The sequence below is a fragment of the Dasypus novemcinctus genome, chromosome 16 (assembly GCF_030445035.2).
Source record: "Dasypus novemcinctus isolate mDasNov1 chromosome 16, mDasNov1.1.hap2, whole genome shotgun sequence".
Classification (NCBI taxonomy): Eukaryota; Metazoa; Chordata; class Mammalia; order Cingulata; family Dasypodidae; genus Dasypus; species Dasypus novemcinctus.
Window position 1 is genome coordinate 70,884,028 of NC_080688.1, and position 22,979 is coordinate 70,907,006.

The 22,979-nt window shown below is 33.4% G+C and overlaps 1 protein-coding gene across 4 annotated transcripts in view; it reads left to right on the forward strand.

Annotated features, from left to right (window-relative positions):
- Window positions 1-22,749, forward strand: part of C16H18orf54 (chromosome 16 C18orf54 homolog) — a 39,459-nt gene extending 16,710 nt beyond the window's left edge. For 2 of the 4 annotated variants that reach the window (XM_058277756.2, XM_058277755.2), the window contains exons 6-8: window positions 4,957-5,088; window positions 14,339-14,409; window positions 18,065-22,749. In XM_058277756.2, coding sequence (XP_058133739.1) covers window positions 4,957-5,088; window positions 14,339-14,409; window positions 18,065-18,128 — 267 coding nt within the window. In that variant the 3' untranslated portion in view covers window positions 18,129-22,749. The remainder of the gene's footprint in view (window positions 1-4,956; window positions 5,089-14,338; window positions 14,410-18,064) is intronic. The other 2 variants (XM_012525671.4, XM_058277754.2) reach the window with 1 other exon arrangement.
- Window positions 22,750-22,979: the final 230 nt, after the last annotated feature.

The window sequence follows — 22,979 nt, forward strand, 5'->3', positions numbered from 1 at the left end:
GTTGAATCATCCTTGCATACCTGAGCAAAACCTACTTGATCATGGTGTTTAATTCTTTTAATGAACTTTTGGATTCCGTTTGCAAGTATTTTGTTGAGGATTTTTGCATTAATATTCATTAAAGATACAGGTTTGTAATTTTTTTTTTTCCATAGTATTTTTATCTGGTTTTGGTATTAGAGGGATGTTGGCTTCATAGAATGAATTTGGTAGCATTATTTCCTGTTCATTATTTTGGAAGAGCTTGAGCAAGACTGGTATTAGTTCATCTTTAAATGATGGGTAGAACTCACCTGTGAAACTCTCTTGTCCCAGGCTTTTCATCTTTGGGAGGTTTTTGATGACTGTTTCAATCTCATCGTTTGTGACTGGTTTGTTGAGGTTTTCTCTTTCTTCTAAAGTCAGCGTAGGTGTTTCATGTGTTTCCAGGAATTTGTCCAGCTCTTCTACATTTTCTCGTTTTTTGGCATACTGTTGTTCATAATATTCTCTTTATGAGATCTCTTATTTCTATGGAGTTCTTGACAATGTCCTCCCTCTCATTTCTGATATTATTTATTTGTGTTTTCTCTCTTTTTTTCTTTGTCAGTCTAGCTAAGGGCTTGTTGATTTTGTTGATCTTCTCACATCAACTTTTGGTTTTGTTGATTCTGTTGTTTTTCTTTTTTGCTCTAGATTTCATTTATTTCTGCTCTGATCTTTATTTCTTTCCTTTGGCTTGGTTTGGAGTTAGATTTTCAATTTTAGCTCTTTCTTTTTTAATATAAACATTGAGGGCTATAAATTTCCCTCTCAGCACTGTCTTTATGGTGTCTCATAGGTTTTGATATGTTGTGTTCTCATTTTCATTTGTCTCGAGATATTTGCTGAATTCTCTTGCAATTTCTTCTTTGACCCACTGATTGTTTAAAAAAGTGCTGTTGTATCTCTATATATTCATGAATTTTCTCTTTTTCTATCCATTATTGATTTCTAGTTTCATTCAGTTATGATCAGGAAAACGGCTTTGTGTAATTTCATTCTTTTAAAACTTATTGAGACTTGTCTTGTGACCCAGCATATGGGCTATCTTTGAGAAGGATCCAAAAGCACTTGAAAAGAATGTATACCCTGCTGTTTTGGGGTGCAGTACTCTACAGATGTCTGTTAGGTCTACTTCATTTATTTTATTATTCAAGTTCCTTGTTTCTTTCTTTATCCTCTGTCCAATGTTCTATCCAATACTGAGAATGGTGTATTGAAATATCCAACTATTACTGTAGAGACATCTATTTCTCCTTTCAGCTTTGCCAGTGTGTGCCTCATGTATCTTGGGGTACTCAGTTTCGGTGCATAAATATTTAGAATAGTTATTTCTTCTTGTTGAATTGCTGCTTTTATTAATATATCATAATCGTCTCCATCCCTTATAACAGCTTTGCATTTAAAATCTATTTTGTCTGATATTAGTATTGCTAGTCTATCTCTTTTTTGGTTATTCTTTGCATGGAATATCTTTTCCAACTTTTCACTTTTAACCTGGTTGTATCCTTATGTCTGAGGTGAATCTCGTGTACACAACATATAGATGGCTCATATTTTGAAATTATTCTATAAGTCTGTGTTTTTTTGATTGGGGAGTTCAAGCCGTTAACATTCAATGTTATTACTGTAAAGGCATCACTTATTTCATCCATTTTGACCTTTGTCTTTTTGTTGTCATATCATGCTATAGTCTATCTTTTTACCCTTTCCAATAGTCTTCATTTCTACATTCTTCTCTAATTTTCTTACCCTTGTTTATTCCTTTCAGGCTGTAGCAATCCCTTTAGCATCTCTTGTAATTCTTGTCTTTTGGTATCATATTCTGTCAGTTTTTGTTTGTGAAGACTTTGATCTCTTCATTTTTGAAGGACAGCTTTACTGGATACAGAATTCTTGGCTGGCAGTTTTCTCTTTCAATACCTTAAAATACAGCTTACTATCTTCTCTCCTCTATGGTTTCTGATGAGAGATAGGCACGTAATCTTATCAAGTTTCCCTTGTATGTGATACTTTGCTTTTTTTCCCTTGTTGCTTTCAGAATCTTTATCTCTGGTATTTGTCATTCTGAATAGTAGGTGTCTCTGGATAGGTCTATTTGTGTTTATTCTGTTTGGGGTGCATTGTCCTTGGATATTGATATTTACATCTTTCATAAGGATAGGGAAGTTTTCAGTCATTATTTCCTCAAATATTCTTTATGTCCCTTTTCCATTTTCTTCTACTTTTTTGATGCCAATAATGCATATGTTTTTGTGTTTCATATTGTCATACAGTTCCCTGCAACCCTTTTCCATTTTTTCCATTCTCTTCTCTTTCTGTTCTCTGTCTTTTCCAGTTCAAATGTTCTGTCTTCAAAATCACTAATTCTGTTTTTGGACAATTCTAATCTGCCCTTATGTGCCTCTTACATATTTTTAATCTCATCCATCTTGTCTTTTCATTCCCACAAGGTCTGTTACTTTTCTTTGCAGACTTCAAATTGTTCTTTATGCTCACCCAGTTCCTTCATATCCCTTATCTCTTTCTCTTTAGTCATATTTTCTTTCAATTCTCGAAATTGATTTAGGAGAGTTCTGTGATTACCACTAATTAATTGTCTTAAATCCTGAATCTCTTCAGGATATTTGGTTTGTTCCTTTGCCTGTGCCATCCCATCTTGTTTCCTAATATGACTTGTAAGTTTTTGCTGATGTCTAGGCATCTGATATGTTGGTGAATTTACTCTGATAGCCCATTTCTCGCTCTTGCCTATTGTTATTTTCACATCTCTGATATTTGTTTCAGCTTATCCCAAGTCTTTAAAATTGTCCAGCTTTTAAGCTATGAAAATCATGCCAATATCTCCTTAATGGGGTGCAGATTTTTTTCCAGGAGTGGGGTAAAGAGAGCTCTTAAAGCTTTTTTGTCCATGTAATTTCCAGACTGGCCAGCAGATGGCGTTTGTTGGTGCAACAACAAACTCTGTTTTCCTCTGTTTGTCTGGCCAGAGATTCAAAGTGGGCTCCTCTAGTGGAATTCACTGAAGAAAAGCCCCCTGACTCCCCCTCCCTTTTCCTGTCCTCTCAGCTACAATGAGTCAGAGGTTTTACCTCCACTCTCCCAGGTTGGGGAGGGGAGCCCTTCCCTGTGGCCGGAAGGTTTAGTAACTCAGTTTGTTCAACTTCTTTGTCTCTCTGTCTCTCACCCTCCTGGGAGTTGCGAAATACTGCCCTGGTCTTCTCACCTCCAAAGCAGGTTCCTTGGGCACCTTTGGCTTTTTCTTTTTCTGTTATCTTTGTGAGAGATGAGCCTTATCTGCCTGATCCGATACCATGTTCCTACAAGTTCTGTCCCTATCCTTTTGCAAACAATTCTCTGAGAAGCCTTGTTCTTATTTAGTTATTTGTACAACCCTAGTACATATAGAGTAGTTTCTGAACTGCTAACACAACCCCTGTAAGAAACAAATGTACTAACTAGATTACATTATTTGTGTACAGTTCTTTCTGTCTTTAGACTTAAAATATCTCATCAAAATACTGTTTTCCAAGGTTTATTTTCCTCCCAATACCCGTCAGTGTTTATGTTTTTCATTTGTAATACAATTAGGTGTTTCATTTGTTATTTTATGTATTAGGTTGGTTCTACTTTTTTTGGCTTAAATTATATATGTTTTGAATATTTGAAACATACCTGTTGTTCTGGGAGTTATCTATTCAAAAAATATATATAGTCAGAGAAATTCATTACTGGATATAATGACAAGTCTCAGAACAAATTCTAGCACATAAACAACATTTATCAAACATTCATTAGTGAATGGCATGAAACAGTTTATAAAATCTTTTTTGCAGTTTTCTGTCTTTTTCAGGTACTTTGTCTGAAAAATTTACTTGAGGCAAATGTGAGAGATTCTAGACACACAGGTATGGTTGGCATCAAGCAACCAGAAATTCTTCTAAACTAATGGCTGGATGCAGGATCATTTGGATATAATACCTTAGTTGTCCTCTCCAAGGGTGTAAAAGTAGATGCCTGACTGGATTGTAAACCCTATTTATTATAGCCTATTTGATAACGTGGGGAATGCCTTTAAAGTATTTTTAGTTATTCTGCTTACTTTAGATGTGTTCATCAGTGAGAGCACATTTCTAACATTGTTCTAGTTAACAACTTCTCTAGAAATGAAGTTTAAATAATTACTATATATAATTATATAAAACTCTATACTGAAGTAATTTATAGTAATTTCAGACATCTTAAGAGGGCTCTTTGCTACTTTGTTGATAACTGTGAGGACACATCAACTCATTTGAAAGGTGTGAAAAAAACAGGCCAAAAAGATATTTAAAAAGGAGTTTTAGAACATCCCTTACAGATACTTTTAAAAGAATCCTGATTACCTTTATATAGTTAAATACTGTTACCTTCTTTGGACAGAGGTAAGATCACTGATAATTAAGAGTAGAGTGTTAATTAGGTAGCAAGGAAATTATGGCTGATGAGAAGTGAAAAGCCAACATTCTCTATGAAAAAAATCTTTAAAATCTTTAAAATTCTTGTCCTTGCTTAGCTGATAACCAGTTTCATTTATACATTTGAAAATGGTATTTTGGCGTACATGCTCTCTGAAGATTTTTTCATTTCTGAAAATCTATGATTTAAAATGAATTAATTGAATGTGTTGCAAATACAAACATGTGCTATTCATTTTTAAAGAACAAGGACTATATGCTAAACTGTGAATAATGATTGCCTTTAAGTTACTTTTTTGGGCCTGGTTTTAGGGAGGTGGTGAATAAAATTCTGATTTTTTAAAATACTTTATTGACATGTATTGTTTGGATTTTTAAAATATGTATCTTTTAATTTTACATTGGGGGAAATAATAAAAAATAAAATTTTATTCTGCGTTCAGAAGGGTAACCATGGGATCGTCTGTTTTAACTTTAGACCTGTACCCTTTCTGGAGGCAAACATCATGGTCCTGTTGAAGCCCTGAAACAAATGTTATTTAATCTTCAAGCAGTTCAGGAAAGTTTTAATCAGAATAAAGCCACAGAACCAACAGAAGAGATTAAGCAAGTAAGCACATATTTGATTTGTGAATTGAGATCTGTGAATTTGTGTAAAGATTTCTTCCTACATCTTTTTTAGTCCTACTTCTAGTTTCATGTAAATAAGTATGCCATATTACACATGTTGTAGAGTTATATGACTTTTTTTTTTAATAACTTACTGAAATTTAGTACGTTGTTTAATTTATGATTATAAATACACATTTTGTTTAGATATGATGGTATTATAACTATAGTATGAAAGGATTTTAAGACTTGTTTTTAAAGCCCTAGGAAATTAGGCTGTAAGCCCAACTTCTTGAAGTCATATTTGAGAGGCCCAGAAAACCTTTTCAACATTAGACTTTTCCATACTGTATGTAAAGTTTTATTTTGACCATTGTATTTTTTTAAGCAATTTTATTGAGATATAATCACATACCATACAGTCTATCCAAAGTGTACAATCAACGGCTTTTAGTATAATCACAGTGTTAGGCATTCTTCCTCACCAAAAATTTTAGTACAATTTCATTATTCCAGAAAGAAAAACTGCACACCCCTTAGCAGTCACCTCTCAATCCCTCTGTCCTTCCCCTGCTCTACATAATCACTAATCTAATTGCACCATTATAAATTGATTTATATTTACATTTTATATACATGGAATCATACAATATGTAGAACTTTGTGTCTGGTTTCTTTCACTTAGCATAATGGGTTTGTTTTGTTTTTGCCTGATACTAACATCTTGTAACATTAATGTACATTTGTTAAATTCAAAAGAAAAACAATTGTATATGCAATATTACCTATATTCAGATTTCATATGAGGTTTTATTATGCTATACAGTCCATGTTAAACATTTTTCAGCTTTCCTTCTAGTCGTGTACATGACCATAGACTTTCCCTTTCAATCACTGTCATACCTGTATAATAGTACTGCTAGTTACAAATACTATGTTGTGCTTTCACCATTTCTGTTCATTTCCAAATATTAACAAACAAAAAATTCTGTACAGATAAACCCTCAGATTTCCATTCTCTAACCTCATTCTATTTTCAGGCGACACATATTCTTGTTATTAACTCTGTGAATTTACACAATATATTTATTCATAATAATGCAGTCATACAGTATTTGTCCTCAGTGCTGACTTGCTTCACTCAAAATAATGTCCTCTAGGTTCATCTATGTTGTCATATATTTCATGACTTAATTTCTTCTTACAGCTGTAAAATAATATTCCGTCATGTGCATACACCACAGTTTGTTTATCCAGTCATTGGTTGATGGACATCTGGGTTGCTTCCATCCTTTGGCAATCATGAATAATGCTGCTATGAATATCAGTGTGCAGATGTCTATTTGTGTCACTACTCTTAGTTCTTCTGGGTATATATCAGTAGTGGTATTCTGGATCATGTGGCAAATCTATATTTAAATTCTTTAGGAACTGCCAAACAGTCCTCCACAATGGCCATACTATTCTGCATTCCCACCGACAGTGAATAAGTGTTTCTATTGCTCTACACCCTCTCCAACCTTTACGGTTTTCTGACTTTTTAATAGTGGTCAGCTAAATAAGTGTGAAATGATATCTCATTGTAATTTTGATTTGCATTTCCCTAATTGCTAGTGATGTTGAACATTTCTTTGGACAAATGTCTATTCTTTTGCCCAGTTTTTAATCGTGTCATTAGTTTTTATTGTTGAGTTGTATAATCTCTTTATATTTCATGAATATTAAACCCTTATTGCATATGTGATTTTCAAATATTTTCTCCCGTTGAGTTAGCTGCCTTTTCACCCTCTTGACAAAGTCCTTTGTGATACAAAAGTGTTTAATTTTGAGGAGGTCCCATTTGCCTAATTTTCCTTTTGTTGCTCATGCTTTGAGTGTAAGATCCAAGAAACCACCACCTAGCACAAGATCTTGAAGATGTTTCTCTACATTTTCTTTCAGTCACTTTACGGTCATGGCTTTTATATTTGCTCTTTAATCCAATTTGAGTTGATTTTTGTATAGGGAAAGAGGGTCCTTTTTCATTCTTTTGGTTATAGATATCCAGTTCTCCCAGTACCATTTGTTGTAGAGACTTATTTGTCCCTTTAACAAGGACTTGGTGGGTTGGTCAAACACTTGTTGGTTGTAGAGGTGAGGGTTTATTTCTGCACTCTCAATTCAATTCCACTGATCAGTGATTCTTTATGCCAATACCATGCTGTTTTAACCATTGTAGCTTTGTAGTATGTTTCAAGGTTAGGTGGTAAATCCTCCCACACTGCTTTTCTTTTTTAGAATGCTTCTGGCTATTTAGGTACACTTTCCTTTCCAAATAAATTTGGTAATTGCCTTTTCTATTTCTGTAAAGTAGGGTGTTGGAATTTTGACTGGTATTGCATTGAAACTAGTTTGTTTGTGTAGGATTGATATCTTCATAATATTTAGTCTTCCAGTCTTTGAACACAGAATGCCTTTTCATTTGCTTAGGTCTTCTTTGATTTCTTTTAGCATTGTTCTGTGTTAATATTAATAGTTTTTTGAATATAGGTCCTGTTCTTCTTTGGTTAAATTGAGTCCTAGGTATCTGAGTCTTTTTGTTGTTATTAAATTTGAAATTTTTTTTTCTCCTTTCCTCCTCACATTGTTCAATAATGGTTCAATACAGAAAGATTACTGATTTTTGTGTGCGAGATTGTATCCTGCCATCTTGCTGAACTCAAGTGGTTTTGTTGTAGACATTTCAGTGTTGGAGATTTGGACCCGAAGGGTATCAGGAATGAAAGAAAGTGAAAGAAAGAAAAAGAAAGAATGAGAGAGAGCTGGGATCCAGGGGGTCTGCGAATAAAAACTCCTCAGACAACTTTATTGTTTACAAGGGCTCTCTGTATACCCCAGTGTACGTGACAAGAAGCAGGCATAAGTAGCCTATGTGTCATTAAGCATAAACACATAGCTTACGTGTCATCAAGCTGCAACACCTATTAACTATCCGCATTACCCATAGTCTAAGGAATTTAAAAAATTCTTCAGGTACAAAGTCTAAGTGTTCTATTCACTACAAAAGGTATGTGCTCATCTTTTCCTTTAGCCTTTGACAGCTTCATCCCATTTGCTGGGAACTCTTAATTACCGCATTCCTTAGGTTGCAAGCGTAGCCATGGAGACAGCACCTCTCTCCTTGAGCGGCCACTGTGCCTCAGTTTCCAACATTTCAGAATTTTCTGTATAAATTAGGATCATGTCATCTGCCAATAGTGAGAGTTTTACTTCCTCTTTTCCTATTTGGCTGCCTTTTTTTTTTTTTTTCTTTTCTTTTCTAATTGCTCTAGCTAAAACTTCTAGGACAGTACTGAACAACAGTGGTAACAGTGGGCATCCTTATCTTGTTCCAGATCTTAGAGGGAAAGCTTTCAACCTTTCCCTGTTGAGTATGCTGCTGGCTGTGGGTTTTTCCCATATGGCCTTTATCATTTGAGGAATTTCCCCTTTATTCCTTTCTTCTAAAGTGCTTTGATTAAGAAAGGATGCTGGATTTTATTGAATGCCTTTTCTGCTTCAATTGAGATGGTCATTTTTTTTTTTTCATTTAATTGGTTAATCTGGTGTATTACGTTAATTGATTTTACGTTGAACTACCATTGCATACCAGTAATAAAATCCACTTGATCATGGATATATAACAGTTTTTATATGCTGTTGGATTCTATTTGCAATTATTTTATTGAGAATTTTTGCATCTAGGTTCATTAGAGAGATTGGTCTATAAATTTTCTTTCCTTGTAGTATCCCTATCTTGCTTTGATACTGGCTGATGTTCACTTCATAAAATTTGTTGGGTAATTTTCCCTCCTCTTCCATTTTTTGGAAGAGTTTAAACAGGATTGGTATTAATTCTTCTCGAAATTCTTGGTAGAATTCATCTGTGAAACCATCTGGACTTTTCTTTGTTGGGAGATATGCTTTGATATTGGGTGATGTTCACTTCATAAAATTTGTTGGGTAATTCTCCCTCCTGTTCAATTTTTTTTGAAGAGTTTAAATAGGATTGGTATTAATTCCCTCGAAATTCTTGGTAGAATTCATCTGTGAAGTCATCCGGACTTTCCTTTGTTGGAGATTTTTGATAACTGACTCAATCTCTTTAAATGTGATTTGTTTGTTAAGTTCCTGTATTTCTTTTAGAGTCAATCTAGGTTTTTGCATTTCATCTGGGTTGTCTTGTTTATTGGCATACAGTTTCTCATGATATCCTCTTATGGTCATTTTTATTTCAGTGGGGTCAGTCATAACTTTCTCCCTTTTCATTCCTGATTTTGTTTACTTCATCTTCTTTTTTATGCTTTGTTAGTTGAGCTACAGGTTTGTCAATTTTATTGATCTTTGCAAAGAAGCCACTTTTTTTGTTATTGATTTTCTCTATTTTTTTTTTTCTTTCTTTCTCAATTTTATGCATCTCTGCTCTGATCTTTATTATTTCTTTCCTTCTGCTTGTTTTGGGAATTGTTTGCTGTTCTTTTTCTGGTTTCTCCAGTTCTGTTACACCTATAGTTTTAACTCTTCCTTTTTAATATAGGTGTTTATGGCTATAAATTTCCCTGTCAGCACTGCCTTTGCTCTGTCCCATAAGTTTTGATAAGTTGTATTCTCATTTTCATTCATCTTGAGATATTTACTAGTTTTACTTGCAGTTTCTTCTTTGACTCACTTTAGGACTGTGTTGTTTGGCCTCTATACATTTGTGAGTTTTCCCCTTTCCCTTCTATTATTGATTTCCAGTTTCATTCCATTATGATCTGAGAGGGTGCTTTGAAAAATATCATTCTTTTTATATTTATTGAGACTTGCCTTGTGACCTAACATGTGGTCAATCATGGAAGAAGATCCATGAGCACTTGAGAAGAATGTTTAACCTGCTGATTTGGGATGCATCGTTCTTGTATATGTCTCTTAGGTCTAACTTGTTTATTATATTGTTCAAGTTCTCTGTTTCCTTGTTGATCTTTTGTCTAGTTGTTCTAGGCAATGATATGAGTGGTATGTTGAAGTCTCCAACTATTATTGTAGAGATGTGTATTTCTCCTTTACTTTTGCCAGAGTTTGCCTCATGTATTTTGGGGCTCCCTGGTTAGGTGCATAGATATTTATGATTGTTACTTCTTTTTACTGGATTGTCCCTTTTATTAGTCTGTAAGGACCTTCTGTATCCCTTAACTTTTTTGCATTTATAGTCTGTTTTTTCTGATATTAGTATAGCTGTCTTTTCTCTTTTTTGGTTACTGTTTGCATGCAATATTTTTTTCCCAACTTTTTACTTTCAGCTGGTTTGTAACCTTGGGTCTAAGGTGAGTCTCTTGTAGGCTACACAAGGATAGTTCATTTTTCAAAATCCATTCTGTCCGCTTACATCTTTTGATTGGGGAGTATGATGGTTAGGTTAACATGTCAGTTGGCCATGTAATTGTGCCCAGTTGTTTGGTCAAGCAAGCACTGGATTACTTATAATAAAGGACATCAGTGAGTTGATTGTATAGATAGATAATTTCATACATACTCAACCAAGGAGTTTGCTGACAGCAATGAGTGATGTTTTACCCAATCAGTTGAATTCCTTAAAAGGGGAAGCGATTTCAGCATTCAGAGAGAATTGCTGACTTTGGACAGCCAACATCTCCTAGGAATTCATCAAGGACCTTCCTCGGAGCCCCTGGTTTGCAGCCTGCCTGTGTAGTTTGGATTTGTGCCTCTCCACAGTCATGTGAGAGAATTTTATAAAGTCTCATACTATTTACAGATATTTCCTGTTGATTCTGTTTCCCTAAAGAACCCTGGCTAATAAAGGGAGTTTAATCCGTTCACACTCAATTGTATTACTCTAAATGTATTATTTATTTCCACCATTTTATTCATTGGTTTTCATATGTCATGTCTTATATTCATCTGTATTTCTATGCTTTTGGTTATCCTTTCTGCTATTCTTGCCTTCTATACTCTCCTCCAAGCCTCTCTCCTGACTTTTTCTTTCAGCGGCACAGGAAGTGTGGGCGGCACCATTCCTCGGCAGGCTGCTCCCTCCTTCGCGCTGGGGGGCTCTCCTTATGGGTGCACTCCTTGCGCGTGGGGCTCCCCTACGCGGGGGACAACCCTGCGGGGCGTGGCGCTCCTTGTGCGCATCAGCACTGCGCATGGGCCAGCTCCACATGGGTCAAGGAGGCCCAGGGTTTGAACCGCGGACCTCCCATGTGGTAGACGGACGCCCTAACCACTGGGCCAAAGTCCGTTTCCCTCCATGGTTTCTAATGAGAAAAACAGACTGTAACTGTTAGTAGTATATGTTTTAATTGTAGGTCTATTAGGGATTATTCTAATTGGGGTATTCTGTAATTCTTGGATATATAAATAAATTTTTTTCATGAGAGTTGGGAAATTTTCAGCCATTATTTCCTCACATACTCCTTCTACCCTCTTTCCCTTCTCTTCTTCTGGAACTTCCATGACATGTATGCTGTTGCACTTTATGTTACCATTCAACTCTCTGGAGCCCCTGCTCAATTTTTTCCATTCTTTTCTGTCTCTGTTCTCTCTTCAATTCTGGCTATTCTTTCTTCTGTGTCATTTATCCATTCTTCTTTTATTTCAAGCCTGCTGTTGTATGCCTCTAATGTTTTTTTGATCTCTTTTTTTTTCTACTCAAGTTTTCAAAATCTTTGTGCTTGCTCAGTTTCTTCTTGATGCCTTCTATATGCCATATTATCTTTCAGCTCATTAATTTGATTTGGGAAATTCGTATGAATCTTGTTGATTAGTTGTCTCAAATCCTGTGTCTAGAAATAATTTCACTCCCCTCTGCATCCTCAACAACCAGTCCAGGTCAGTAGGGAGGGTGTTTAAGGGGGTCAGAGGTCTTCAGTGTTGTGTTAGCTCCCAGGGCCAACAATGCCACGGCCCTTCCTGGCCTGGAAGGGCTCATGGGGCACAGCAGACCAAATCTGTTCCCAAAAGCTGAATCAGCTTTAGGTTGCATCCCTTTCTTTACTGTTTCCTGGGGAGGTGGATCCCTCTGGCCCCCTCTGTCTGTGATGGCTGGCCCTAGGTCAGAGAATTTGAAGCTGACTGCTGGTACGGTAGGGGAAGGGCACCGGTGGCTGCTGTTGCAGCCTCTACTCATGGTCTGTCTGTGGAGACTTTTTTTCCTGTTCTCCTCTCTTCTGGGTGGTGTCCAGCCTTCCCCTGATGTTCTAAACCCTAGAACATATTTTTCCAGGCTGTTTCTGCCATGCTCTAGCTATTTTTCTGGGAGAGAAGAGAGTCCCATGTCTTTCTAATCTGCCATCTTCTTGGAGGCCCTACAAGACCATTTTATTTTAATTTGTGTGTTACCTAGGAATTTAAAAATGTTTCTGTTTTGGGCTTCTATTCTGTAGGTATTGCATTTTCTTCAGAATAATATATAGTATAGAGTTCTAGTCTCTCAATTCTAATTGTGGTTTCTAATTCTATCACTTGCCAGCTAGTGGAGTATTTGGAAAAATGACTTAATCTGTTTGAGTTTTTGTTTCCTCTTCTGTAAAACGAAGTTATTGAAAGGATAAATTGAAACAAACTATATAAAGTACTTATGCTTGGCACCTGGTAAATACTCAGTGAATGATAGCTGTTTGTACTGTCATTGTTTTGTTATTGTTATTCCATAGAACTTTATGAAATTCAGCTTTTACTAAAAATGAATGGATTGCTAGCATACAACATACACGAAAATTAACTCAAAATGTATCAGGGACCCTACATAAGCAGTGAAACCATAAAACTCTTGGGAAAAAACAACCTGCATGACCTTGGGATTTGGCAAAGATATGACACTATTTGCACAAATTAACAACAGTAAATAGAGACAAAATAAACTTCAAATTTAAAAACTTTGAACGTCAAAGGGCACATTATGAAGAAAGTAAAAAGCCAGCCTACAGAAAGGAAGAAAATAGTTGCATGTCATATATCTTATAATGGTTAATACCTCGGACATATAAAGAATTGCTGTAAATCAACAACAAGAAAACAAACAATCCAATTAAAAATAGGCAAAGGACTTAAATAGACTTTTCTCCAAAGAACATACAAATGGCCAATAAGTACATGAAAAGCATTTCAACATTATTAGTTTTCAGAAAAATGCAAATCAAAACCATGATATATCACTTCACACCTCTGGAATACCTTGTTAAAAACAGAAAATAACAAGGATGTGGAGAAATTGGTGGGAATATATTATTGGTGGGAATGTAAAATGGTGCAGTCACTATGGAAAACAGAAGTAACCTATCACCCAGTAATTCCATTTCAAGGTATGTACTTAAAATAATTGAAAATGGGAACTCAAATATATTTATACACCATTGTTCTTTGTAGCATTATTCACAGTAGCCAAAAGGTGGAAGTAACCCATGTGTCTCTCAGCGGATGAATGGATAAACAAAAGTGGTATATCTGTACAATAGAATATTATTCAGCCATTAAAAGGAATAAAGTTCTGGTACATGTTACAGTGTGGATGAACCTTGAAGACATTATTTTGAGTGAAATAAGCTGGACAGAAAAAGACAAACTTTGTGTGATTCCACTCAGATGAAATAGCTAGAATATGCAAATTCATAGAGATGGAGCAAGGAGGAAGGAATAAGGAGTTTTATTGCTTAATGGGTACAGATTTTTTTTGGGGGGTGATAAATTCAGTAATGGATGGTGGTGATAACACAACTTTGTGAATGTAATTAATACCACTGAACTGTATACTTGAAAGTGGTTAAAAGAAAAAAAAATTGAATTGTACATATGTTACAAAAATAATTTTTTAAAGAGTGGATCAGTTCTTGAGAACTACTTATTTTGAGTTGTATTTAATTTTTCTCCTTTCATTTTAATGACCATAATATAGCATTCTAATGATCATTAACTTGTAGAGTGTAATCCATCCTTCTTTTCTCTCCCCTTTTAAACATCAATGAAACATACTCATTAAAGTCACAGATTTCAAGCCAAAATTTCATTTTTAATGGACATAAATTTAGAAACTTATTTTAGGCCAATTGAAAGTAGAAGTGATAGTATTTTTAGAATAAAGAAAATATAAAAATATTGATGCTTTATATAAATTATTTACTAGAATTCTTTGGAAATGCAGGAAGTGTATTTAATGTTCTTAATCACATGTTAAATAGCATATTTATAATTATATACTATTTTCAGTGTTTTATTGTATTTGATATTTTTAATAGGTTTCAGAAGATGAATTTTCCAAGTTACAATGGAAGGAAAGTATGATTCCTATTACTAAGTCGCTTCAAAAGTAAGTATCCTTTCCTAATTTTTGAACATGTTATAGATACAAATCCATCTTAGCCATTCCTTTGATTTAAATCAGAAAGTTACAGCATAGAATTATTAAGTAGTTCCAAGAATAAATATATTAGGTATATTTAAGATTATTGGAACACATTATTTAATAGTGGGTATTCTGCTTCAGTTTTCTCTTAAGCCTGCTCTTTCTTATTAAAATGTTCTTAGACCTTAATGAGATAACCTTAGACATCTAGAGTATAATGGATGTGAATGCCTCAGAGCTCTTCTCTTTTTATTTCTGAGTAATAGCAACAATTTGACATAGTCTGTGTTGCTGTGGATATCCTGGAAGAATGACTTCGTTCATGAAATGTGTTTCCATGTATTTCCTTTCAAATAAATATAGTAATCATCAATGAATTATTTGACATTTCATCACAGAAATCTAAGTGAACATAATTTTGAGATATAAAGATAGGTATAAATGCTTTAATGGTAATAATTCATCTATATTTTGGGTTCCATTGTGTTTTTTAAGAAGTGCTGAAAAATACAAGTAGTTCCTATAGTTATGATATTGGCAGAATAGGGGATCTTAATTTATGGGTTTGGTTGTGCAAATATAAAGTGCCTTCAGGAAATGGAATACTGAGTTTAGAAAATACTAAGATTAAAAATTTTTGCTCTTATAACAGTATTTCACTTGGCCAGAAGTGGAACCAAACAAACTCTTTTTTTTTGTCCTTTCAGAATTTGCTTAGGATTCTGTTATCTAAGGAAGTGGTAGAAAAGTTAAATACTAAGATATGTGAACTTAGGACTCTCCCTTATCTTGATACAAATATCTTTTTTGTTTTTATAGTTTAAAATATATGTATGATTTTTTTTTTCTCCCTCTACTTAATTTATAATGTTCTCTAGGGTAGAAATGTTTCTTTGAATCTTTCCATATTACTTAGGTATAGTGATCTGTATCTAGTAGGATTCAGTGAATAATGATGATAACAAACATTTACTGAATATTTACAAAGTGTCAAGGTCCTAAGAGCTTTTAAATATAATTCGTTTTATGTTCACAACCCTATGAGGTGCATACTGTTATGTTCTTATTATAGAGATGAGGGAATAGAACAGGCATGAATGTAATAAAATAACTTCCCCAAGGTTACATAGTTAGTAAGAGTAAGCACTGGCATTCAAACCAGGCAGTCGAATCTGAAGTCTATGTTGCTAATCGCTGTTTTTAACACTACTTCCGTTAATGACAGTGGTGACTTATCCATTTAGACTAGGTGTATACCCTCAGTTGATCATCTAGGATAAAGACCTCATTCTTCTTTAAAATTCAAAGTAGATGACCTCAAGCTTTCCATTGCTCTTAAAATCATTGATATAGAACTTTCGTTGTAGACCTACATGTATTTTCTGAGTTAAAAAGTATATTCCCTTGCAAGTGATTTTCTTGGTGAAAATCATCACTGGGCTTAGGTAATTAAATCACCATAGAAACTGATAGTGATCCATGGGTGCTTTTACCATTTGCTAGACTTTTTAAGATAACTTTTTCTATCTTAAACTATCAATAGTTTCACCTACATTCAGAATTTTGTTTTCAGGGAGAGCATAATTCATGTTTTGTTGGATGGCTTTTAGCTGTTCTGTTGGATTTATTGAAAACATCTTAATTTAGCTTATGTTTTGCATTTCAAAATTATTAGGCATTTGTGGTGTTACAAAGTACCATTAAATTTAAATTGAGAAAAGCATCTTAGCACATTTTTTTCATTATTTTCTCTCTGTAGATTGTTTTAAGTACAGTTTAAAATTAATTCAGTCTTAGAATACTTTTAGTCTCAGAATACTTCCTAGACTGCAAAATATTCTGGGCAGATTTCTTATTTTAAAATAAACTCACCTTCTTCAAAAGTTACAGATTCTACTTTGGATATAATAAAAAGATAAAAATTTTTAAAAAGTGAAAAAAAAAAAAAAAAAGAAAGTCCTATGATTAAGTCTCCCTCCATTCCTCAACAGTTTTTTTGTTTTAATGATTGAATGGCTAACCAGTTTTAAGATATTGTTCATTAGCCTTAGGAAACTTGAAGCTCTTAGTTTGGTTTCTTTAATTCATTGGACACTCTTAAGAAGACTCATTGGAGCCAAAGTATAGATGGCTGATAGCCGCTTAAGATATTACTTCTTCAAGAGGGATTTCTACTTTAATAGGAATAAAAACTGTAATGTTTTGTATTCCTGTATTACTTAGTCTTGTCTTATTCATTTACATATGTTGAACTCAGTAAAAACCTGTTAAATGAAACCTTATAAGAGAAACTTGATATCTTTAATTAGATAAAAGAATTATAGTTTTTAAGTAAGGGACTGTCCTAGAATGTTTTATTATCTTGTAAGCAATAGCCACACTTCCTAGGTGGACTTTCAATATAGTATTGCTCTTGTTATATAGAAAGAGCAATAGTAGACTAATCAGTCATCCAAGAAATAATTTGTATTTGGCTTTGAAATATCTTACTTTCTATATAATTTGGAAATGAACGTGTGAGATTCTGTAGTTCTCAATACTTAAAAAAAGTATTTTAAGACCATGTGTGAAGATCAAATTTAATGATAGCTATAAAGCTGTCCAGTTTCACAATTGTCTCTTCTTGTTCAATATTCTGGTCTTCATTCCATGGTAGAGCTAAAATTACATCTCAGATTTAGGAAACATCATCTAAAGCAATGGTGTTTCTTTATTCTAATACTTAGATCTAATAGGGAATGTTAGGCAGTTCATTGTGAAAAGGTCCTTTCATCCAGTTCTTGCTGGGTTCTAGGCTGAATATAGGTCAACAAACAGTATTTAAGAGAAGTCAGTAGTAGAACTAATAGGAAAACAGGCAAATTATGAGTAAATTGAAATAGAGCTTAACTGCTGTCATATAATCAGTTTATGTTACTGAGCTTCTTTTATGTCAGTTCTTTTATGTCAGTTTATGTCAGTATGTCAGTTGCTTTTTCACTCTTTCAGAGATGAAAAGAATCATTTCCTTCCACAATTTTATCCTCCCTACTTAAACCTTTGAAATAGCAATCAACTTTCTGATTGCTTCTTCAGCAAGTGGCTCATGTTTTGTTCTCAGCTGGGTAGATAGAGGTTAAATTAAAAGAACTGTCAGCCAATTGTCTAGTTGAGTTAGGGAGACCAAAAATTTCAAGTTTCTACTTAGTTTCTCTAATCCCTCTCACCTACCACATCATACACCCACCCTTCTTGTCTTTCCCTTTCATTCCCTTCCTTTTTCTTCCTTTTCTTTCCTTATCTACTTAGCATTGTCCATTTGTGTTCTCTGTCCCCAGGCGAGTTGTACTAGACCATTGTTTTATAAAGGCATAAAATAAACTATGATTAGAAAAGGAAACCAATTATGTTGAATGTAAATTATGGAAATACTAAAACTTGTGATATAATAATATATGCTTCATATTCTTAATATGTGCTTCTTTAAAATAAGACAACACATTTAAAATGCAGGTAAGTTAAAATTCATTTTGTAAAAGCATATGACAGTATGGAACCCTTTTGCTTGAATGAAAACATTAAACCATGGAGTGGTCTTTTTTTTTTCACTTTACCTCTCTACGTGTTGATCAACAAATAGAAAAGGAATATTGGAAAGCATTGATGTCTGGGTCACCAGTGAAACCTCACTATTCGGTGGATGAACAACTAAGCTTAAAAGTATCTGATACTTGACTAGTTATGTCTCATGAACTTTTGAACCATTGTCAATGGTTCAAGAAGACTTAGATCATATATGTTCTAGCAGTGGATTTAATAACTATTGTAATTTTAAAGATATTTTGAGATGCTTGCAACAACTATAATGTGATATGAAAATGTCTATAATTTTTGTGGGAGACAAAGTCACAGATAATGTTGAATTTCAAATGGTGTTTAGTAAAAAAAAAAAATGAAAAATTTTTTCCCCATTCAATTTCACAGACTGTTCAGGAGATCTGTGGCCCCCCTCTGGTATATAATTCCTTTTCTGGGAATTACAGGAAATAAGATAGGACTCTAGCCAATTGTCTTTTACTTTCCTTTGAATCACAGGTACTTTAATAACAAACCTGAAAAGAATAAAGAAATACGTTCTAAATATATTAACAGATCAACTTCTTTCTCAAAAACATATGTCTTTAGGAAGAGTATAATTCCTTGGGTAAAGAGATACTATTACAGGATATATAGAAATGATAGAATCCCGTTATTTTTACCTCTGATTGCTTAACTCTTTTTTTTTTTTTTTTTTTTTTTTATTGACTTTGTAATAATATTACATTAAAAATTTTTATGTGAGGTCCCATTCAACCCCACCCCCCCACCCCCCCTCTCCGCCCCCCCAACAACACTCGTTCCCATCATCTGATTGCTTAACTCTTGATGAGTTATTGTCCTTTTGTTAATGAGATGACAATCTCAAAAATTAATTGAAATTGCCAAAAAGGATACCAGAGTCCAGATTCTTTTCTCATTACATTTTAGTGAAAGTGTCGAAAAAGTTCTCTAGAGTATAGGGAAATAGATATAAATGCAGCAATTAATACTACTGTTTTCCTCCATGTCCGTATCCTGACTGAAGTGGAAGATGTATTTTATTTAACCTATAGTTATTGAACCTCTACCACATGTAGAATACAGTGGTATAGTTACAATCTTTGAACTCATAATGGAAATAGAAATTATTAATTTGGAGATTACTGGATAATAAAATTATTCCTTCTCTGTTTTTCTTACTATCTTACTTATTTGTGATCTGAAATATGATTAAATGACATTTCTGAGTGGTTCTCAAGGAGTTGAACAATAGGGGAGAGGAAAAACTGGAATAATACATTTAGAGGAATCCTGGAAAGTTGAGGGCCTCTCTTTTCCTCGTTTGTTCAAGAATGACTGAGTTTTCTCCACTGTGACCTGACCTACAATCCTGACTTTATTTTAGACAAAAATCCAGGTTGTTGGTATAATACTACATTATGCCACATTATTGGAAAAGTCATTGATTTCCTCCCACTCCCTTCCTAATAAAAACAAGTTTTTCTCAAAATTGAAACTGATCCCTAAGTGGTATTTTTTTTTTTAATTTTAACTATCTTGAATGTAAATGTTAAAAATAAATTTTGTCTTAATTTCTTAAATGTTGCCATGCTTAGCATACCAAAAGAAAAAAGTATCTTTTTACAGAGCTGTTGTGAAAATCACCTGGAAAAAAATGGTTTGTGAAGTGTGATACAAATGATAGCTGTTATTATTGTTTCTTATTTGACTACTTAGAAGATTAATTAAAAAAACCCTCGAATGTAAAAAACCATATACATTTTAAAGGTAAATGTTTATAGAACTTCAGAGAAAATATTTTATACTCTTATTATCCAGGTCTCAAGTTTTTATGAGGAAAATTTCTCAAAGTTTGATATTTATATTAGTGTTTAATTTCATTTCTTAAACTATTTGTGAGTTAAGAAACAATATAATCACCATTTCTTGCTGTCTGTGTGGCTATTCAGGTCTTAATATTGGTTTATAATGTGTTTTATACTTTTTAACGAAGGGCTTTGCACCATTTATCTCGCCTGAGAGACCTGGTTGATGATACCAGTGGGAAACAGTCACCGAAAATGTGAAGAGGAAAATAAAACTGTCTAACCAATAAATAGTCACCACAGAACAAAAATGTATTTTTTTTTTTTGCTATTACTTAAACTGACAAAGTAATTATAAGCTATGTCTTATTTTGTGATTGCTTCAAGTATTATATATTTCTGAAAAGCCAAACTTGAAAATGTCCATAGGCTTTGTGACTTATCTTTGTTTTGTGACAAAATATCAGAATCTTAACTGGAAATACCCACAAGAAATCCTAACTTTGGTCGTTAGACTGGCAAATGGCTAATATTCAGACAGATGATTTCTTTTCTTGAAGGTTACATAGACTTTTAACCTTCTTCAGCATCCATATCGTTTTATTATCTGCTTCTCAATAATTAACTCTTCCTGATTTCTATCCAAAAATCTCTGATGTCAAATAGATTTTTTTTCATACAGATAGCATCCACTTTTGAGGTGTTTAAGGGGATATCAAAATTGTTGTATTATGTCTTATCCATGTGGACATCTGTTAATTTTAAGTTTTCATAAGTCTAGTATTTAGGTATGTTGTATTTGCAAATGAATCAATTTAATACTGGAGTGATGCTGTCCTAAAACTAATATTCTTGTAGTTTATGTTGTGAAATCCAGAGAATGTCCTCATTTAATTAATGCTTTGATTCTGCATATAGATAGTCTTAGTATTTGACAGTTTATAAAAAATTATTTTGGGTATTTGAGAATGTAATGTTTTGGTATTGAATTATTCCCCAGATTTTAGTTTTGGGGTTAGCTCAGTTAGTAAAAACTATGAGTCGGTAGCCAATTGCCTTCTGAAATTTGATAACTAAACTTGAAATGAATATGGAAAATCAGAAAACAAATTCTTGTGTTTTAAAGCTATTTTATAAGAACTGAGCTTTCTTTAAAGCAGTTAATAGTCTTCAAAGTTTGTCCCTAACTGGACCTGAACAGACCACTATAATTTTGTTGTTTCTACCAAGTAAAGTTCTAAGAAGCCAGAAGTATCTTTACCAACAAAACTAAGAATTATGTCATAAAGCATAATTAATATAGCATACTTAAAAAGCCCAATGAAATTAAGGAGTATCATTGTATATAAATGCTACCTACACATTAACACTTTACCCATATAGCAGCATCTTTGCCAGTAGATTTACTGTCAAAATGACAGGAATTTCACTGGATCATAGAATTTTTTCTAAATTATTAAGTTATTAAAACATTTATTAAATATCTTTGATATGTCAAAAGCTGTAGAATGAGCCCTGTCTTTTCTTATTTTTTGTCTTGGCCAGTGAGCTTGAGTCACTATACTCTTCTGCCAAGAGGGACTTGGAAATAAATTTGTTTAGTTTACTCCATGGAGGTCTTTCTGTCGCTGACATTCTGTTTTTTGGTTATGTATTCTTGATGGGAAATAATTTCGATAATGAAACGTGGATTACTTAAATGATTAAAGTATGGCTGGCTGTTAAAATACAGGTTTTAAGTAGTAAGCATTAGGTGGATCTGGGTCATGTTCCAGGCGTAGCAAAATCTACTATTAGACAAACTCTAAAGAAAGCTGAGAAAAGGACATCAGGTAATAATGTATGTATTACCTTCTAATTGTATATTAATTATGTTGATTTTATATAATGTATGCTGTGCCTGGAAAACTTTTCCCAAGTGCTCTAGTGACTGAATAGCACTGATTTGGTTAGTGCTCTCATTTCCAAGAATGTATCAATACTAAGTTTGTTCTAAAACTTCATGTTTAAACTATTATTTTAAGAAACAATTATATTTACCAAAGGATTATTAAATTTTCCTTGTGTGTTAAATCTTGAAAAGTTTAGTCTTTTACCTAAAAGTTAAATTTTGTCAGAATAATTAATCCTAACTTTCTTAATTAAAGAAATATACAGGAGGGAGTTACCTAAAACATTTTTAAAAATCTAAATCATAAATGTTGCAGAAATTCTCTAAAGAATTATTTAATTACAGGTGTAATATTTCAGGGTTTTTTTTTTTTTTTTTTTTTTTCAAGTTTTCAGGGTTAAAAAGGGAGCAACAGAATGGAGACTGCTGGTTTAGGACTATGAACTAAATTATTGTCTTACTCTTAGAAAAAGTAAAGAAAGACTTCAAATTTTAATAGCATATGAAAAAATGTAACAAAAAAGAAAAAGCTAAATTGCAAAAATTATCTGAAGTCAGGGGATAAAGCTGTTACTAATATGAGAGGACTTCAAGACTCATCAGTAAGAACTTCCAGTTTCCCAGTTTTTGTGTGACAATTCATTTCTGCTTCATAGAGATTTCTAACCAAATTGACGAATTGTCTTCTTAGATTTGTTTTGGATATATGTCTCTCTATGTTATTTCTTATAGAAATTTACAGATGTGGGTTTTGTTTTGTGTTTAATGGTTTATGATAATGTTAAATTATATACAGTTATTCTAAAATGTTGCTGGAAGATAAATCGTCACAAGATTCTTTTTCCCTTTATGTTTTAAATACATGGGATCACTCATAGATTTGAATTTTCATTTCATTTTTTGTGTCCCAACCTTCACTTTGTATCTCAAAACTCATTTGGTAGAAGTGCTATCAAGAAGTGAACCTGCTAAAAGGCACATAGCTTGAAAGGAGAAAAAAACAAAAGGCCAGTAAAATTGGTAATTTCTGAATAACTTATTTTTCCCATTTGTGAGAGACCGTATATCTCTCTATTTCATGTATAGACTGCACGCTTCATACATGGTTATATGTTGTGTTGGATTGTAGTGTCTTCCATATAATTGGGGTAAATCTAGGCCTACACATGAACATATTGTACAGTGGGTTATATTGTTAGATAATTGAAATGTGGAATTACTCTTTTCCTATTCCCCCTCTGCTTCCCTCTTGCCTTTAT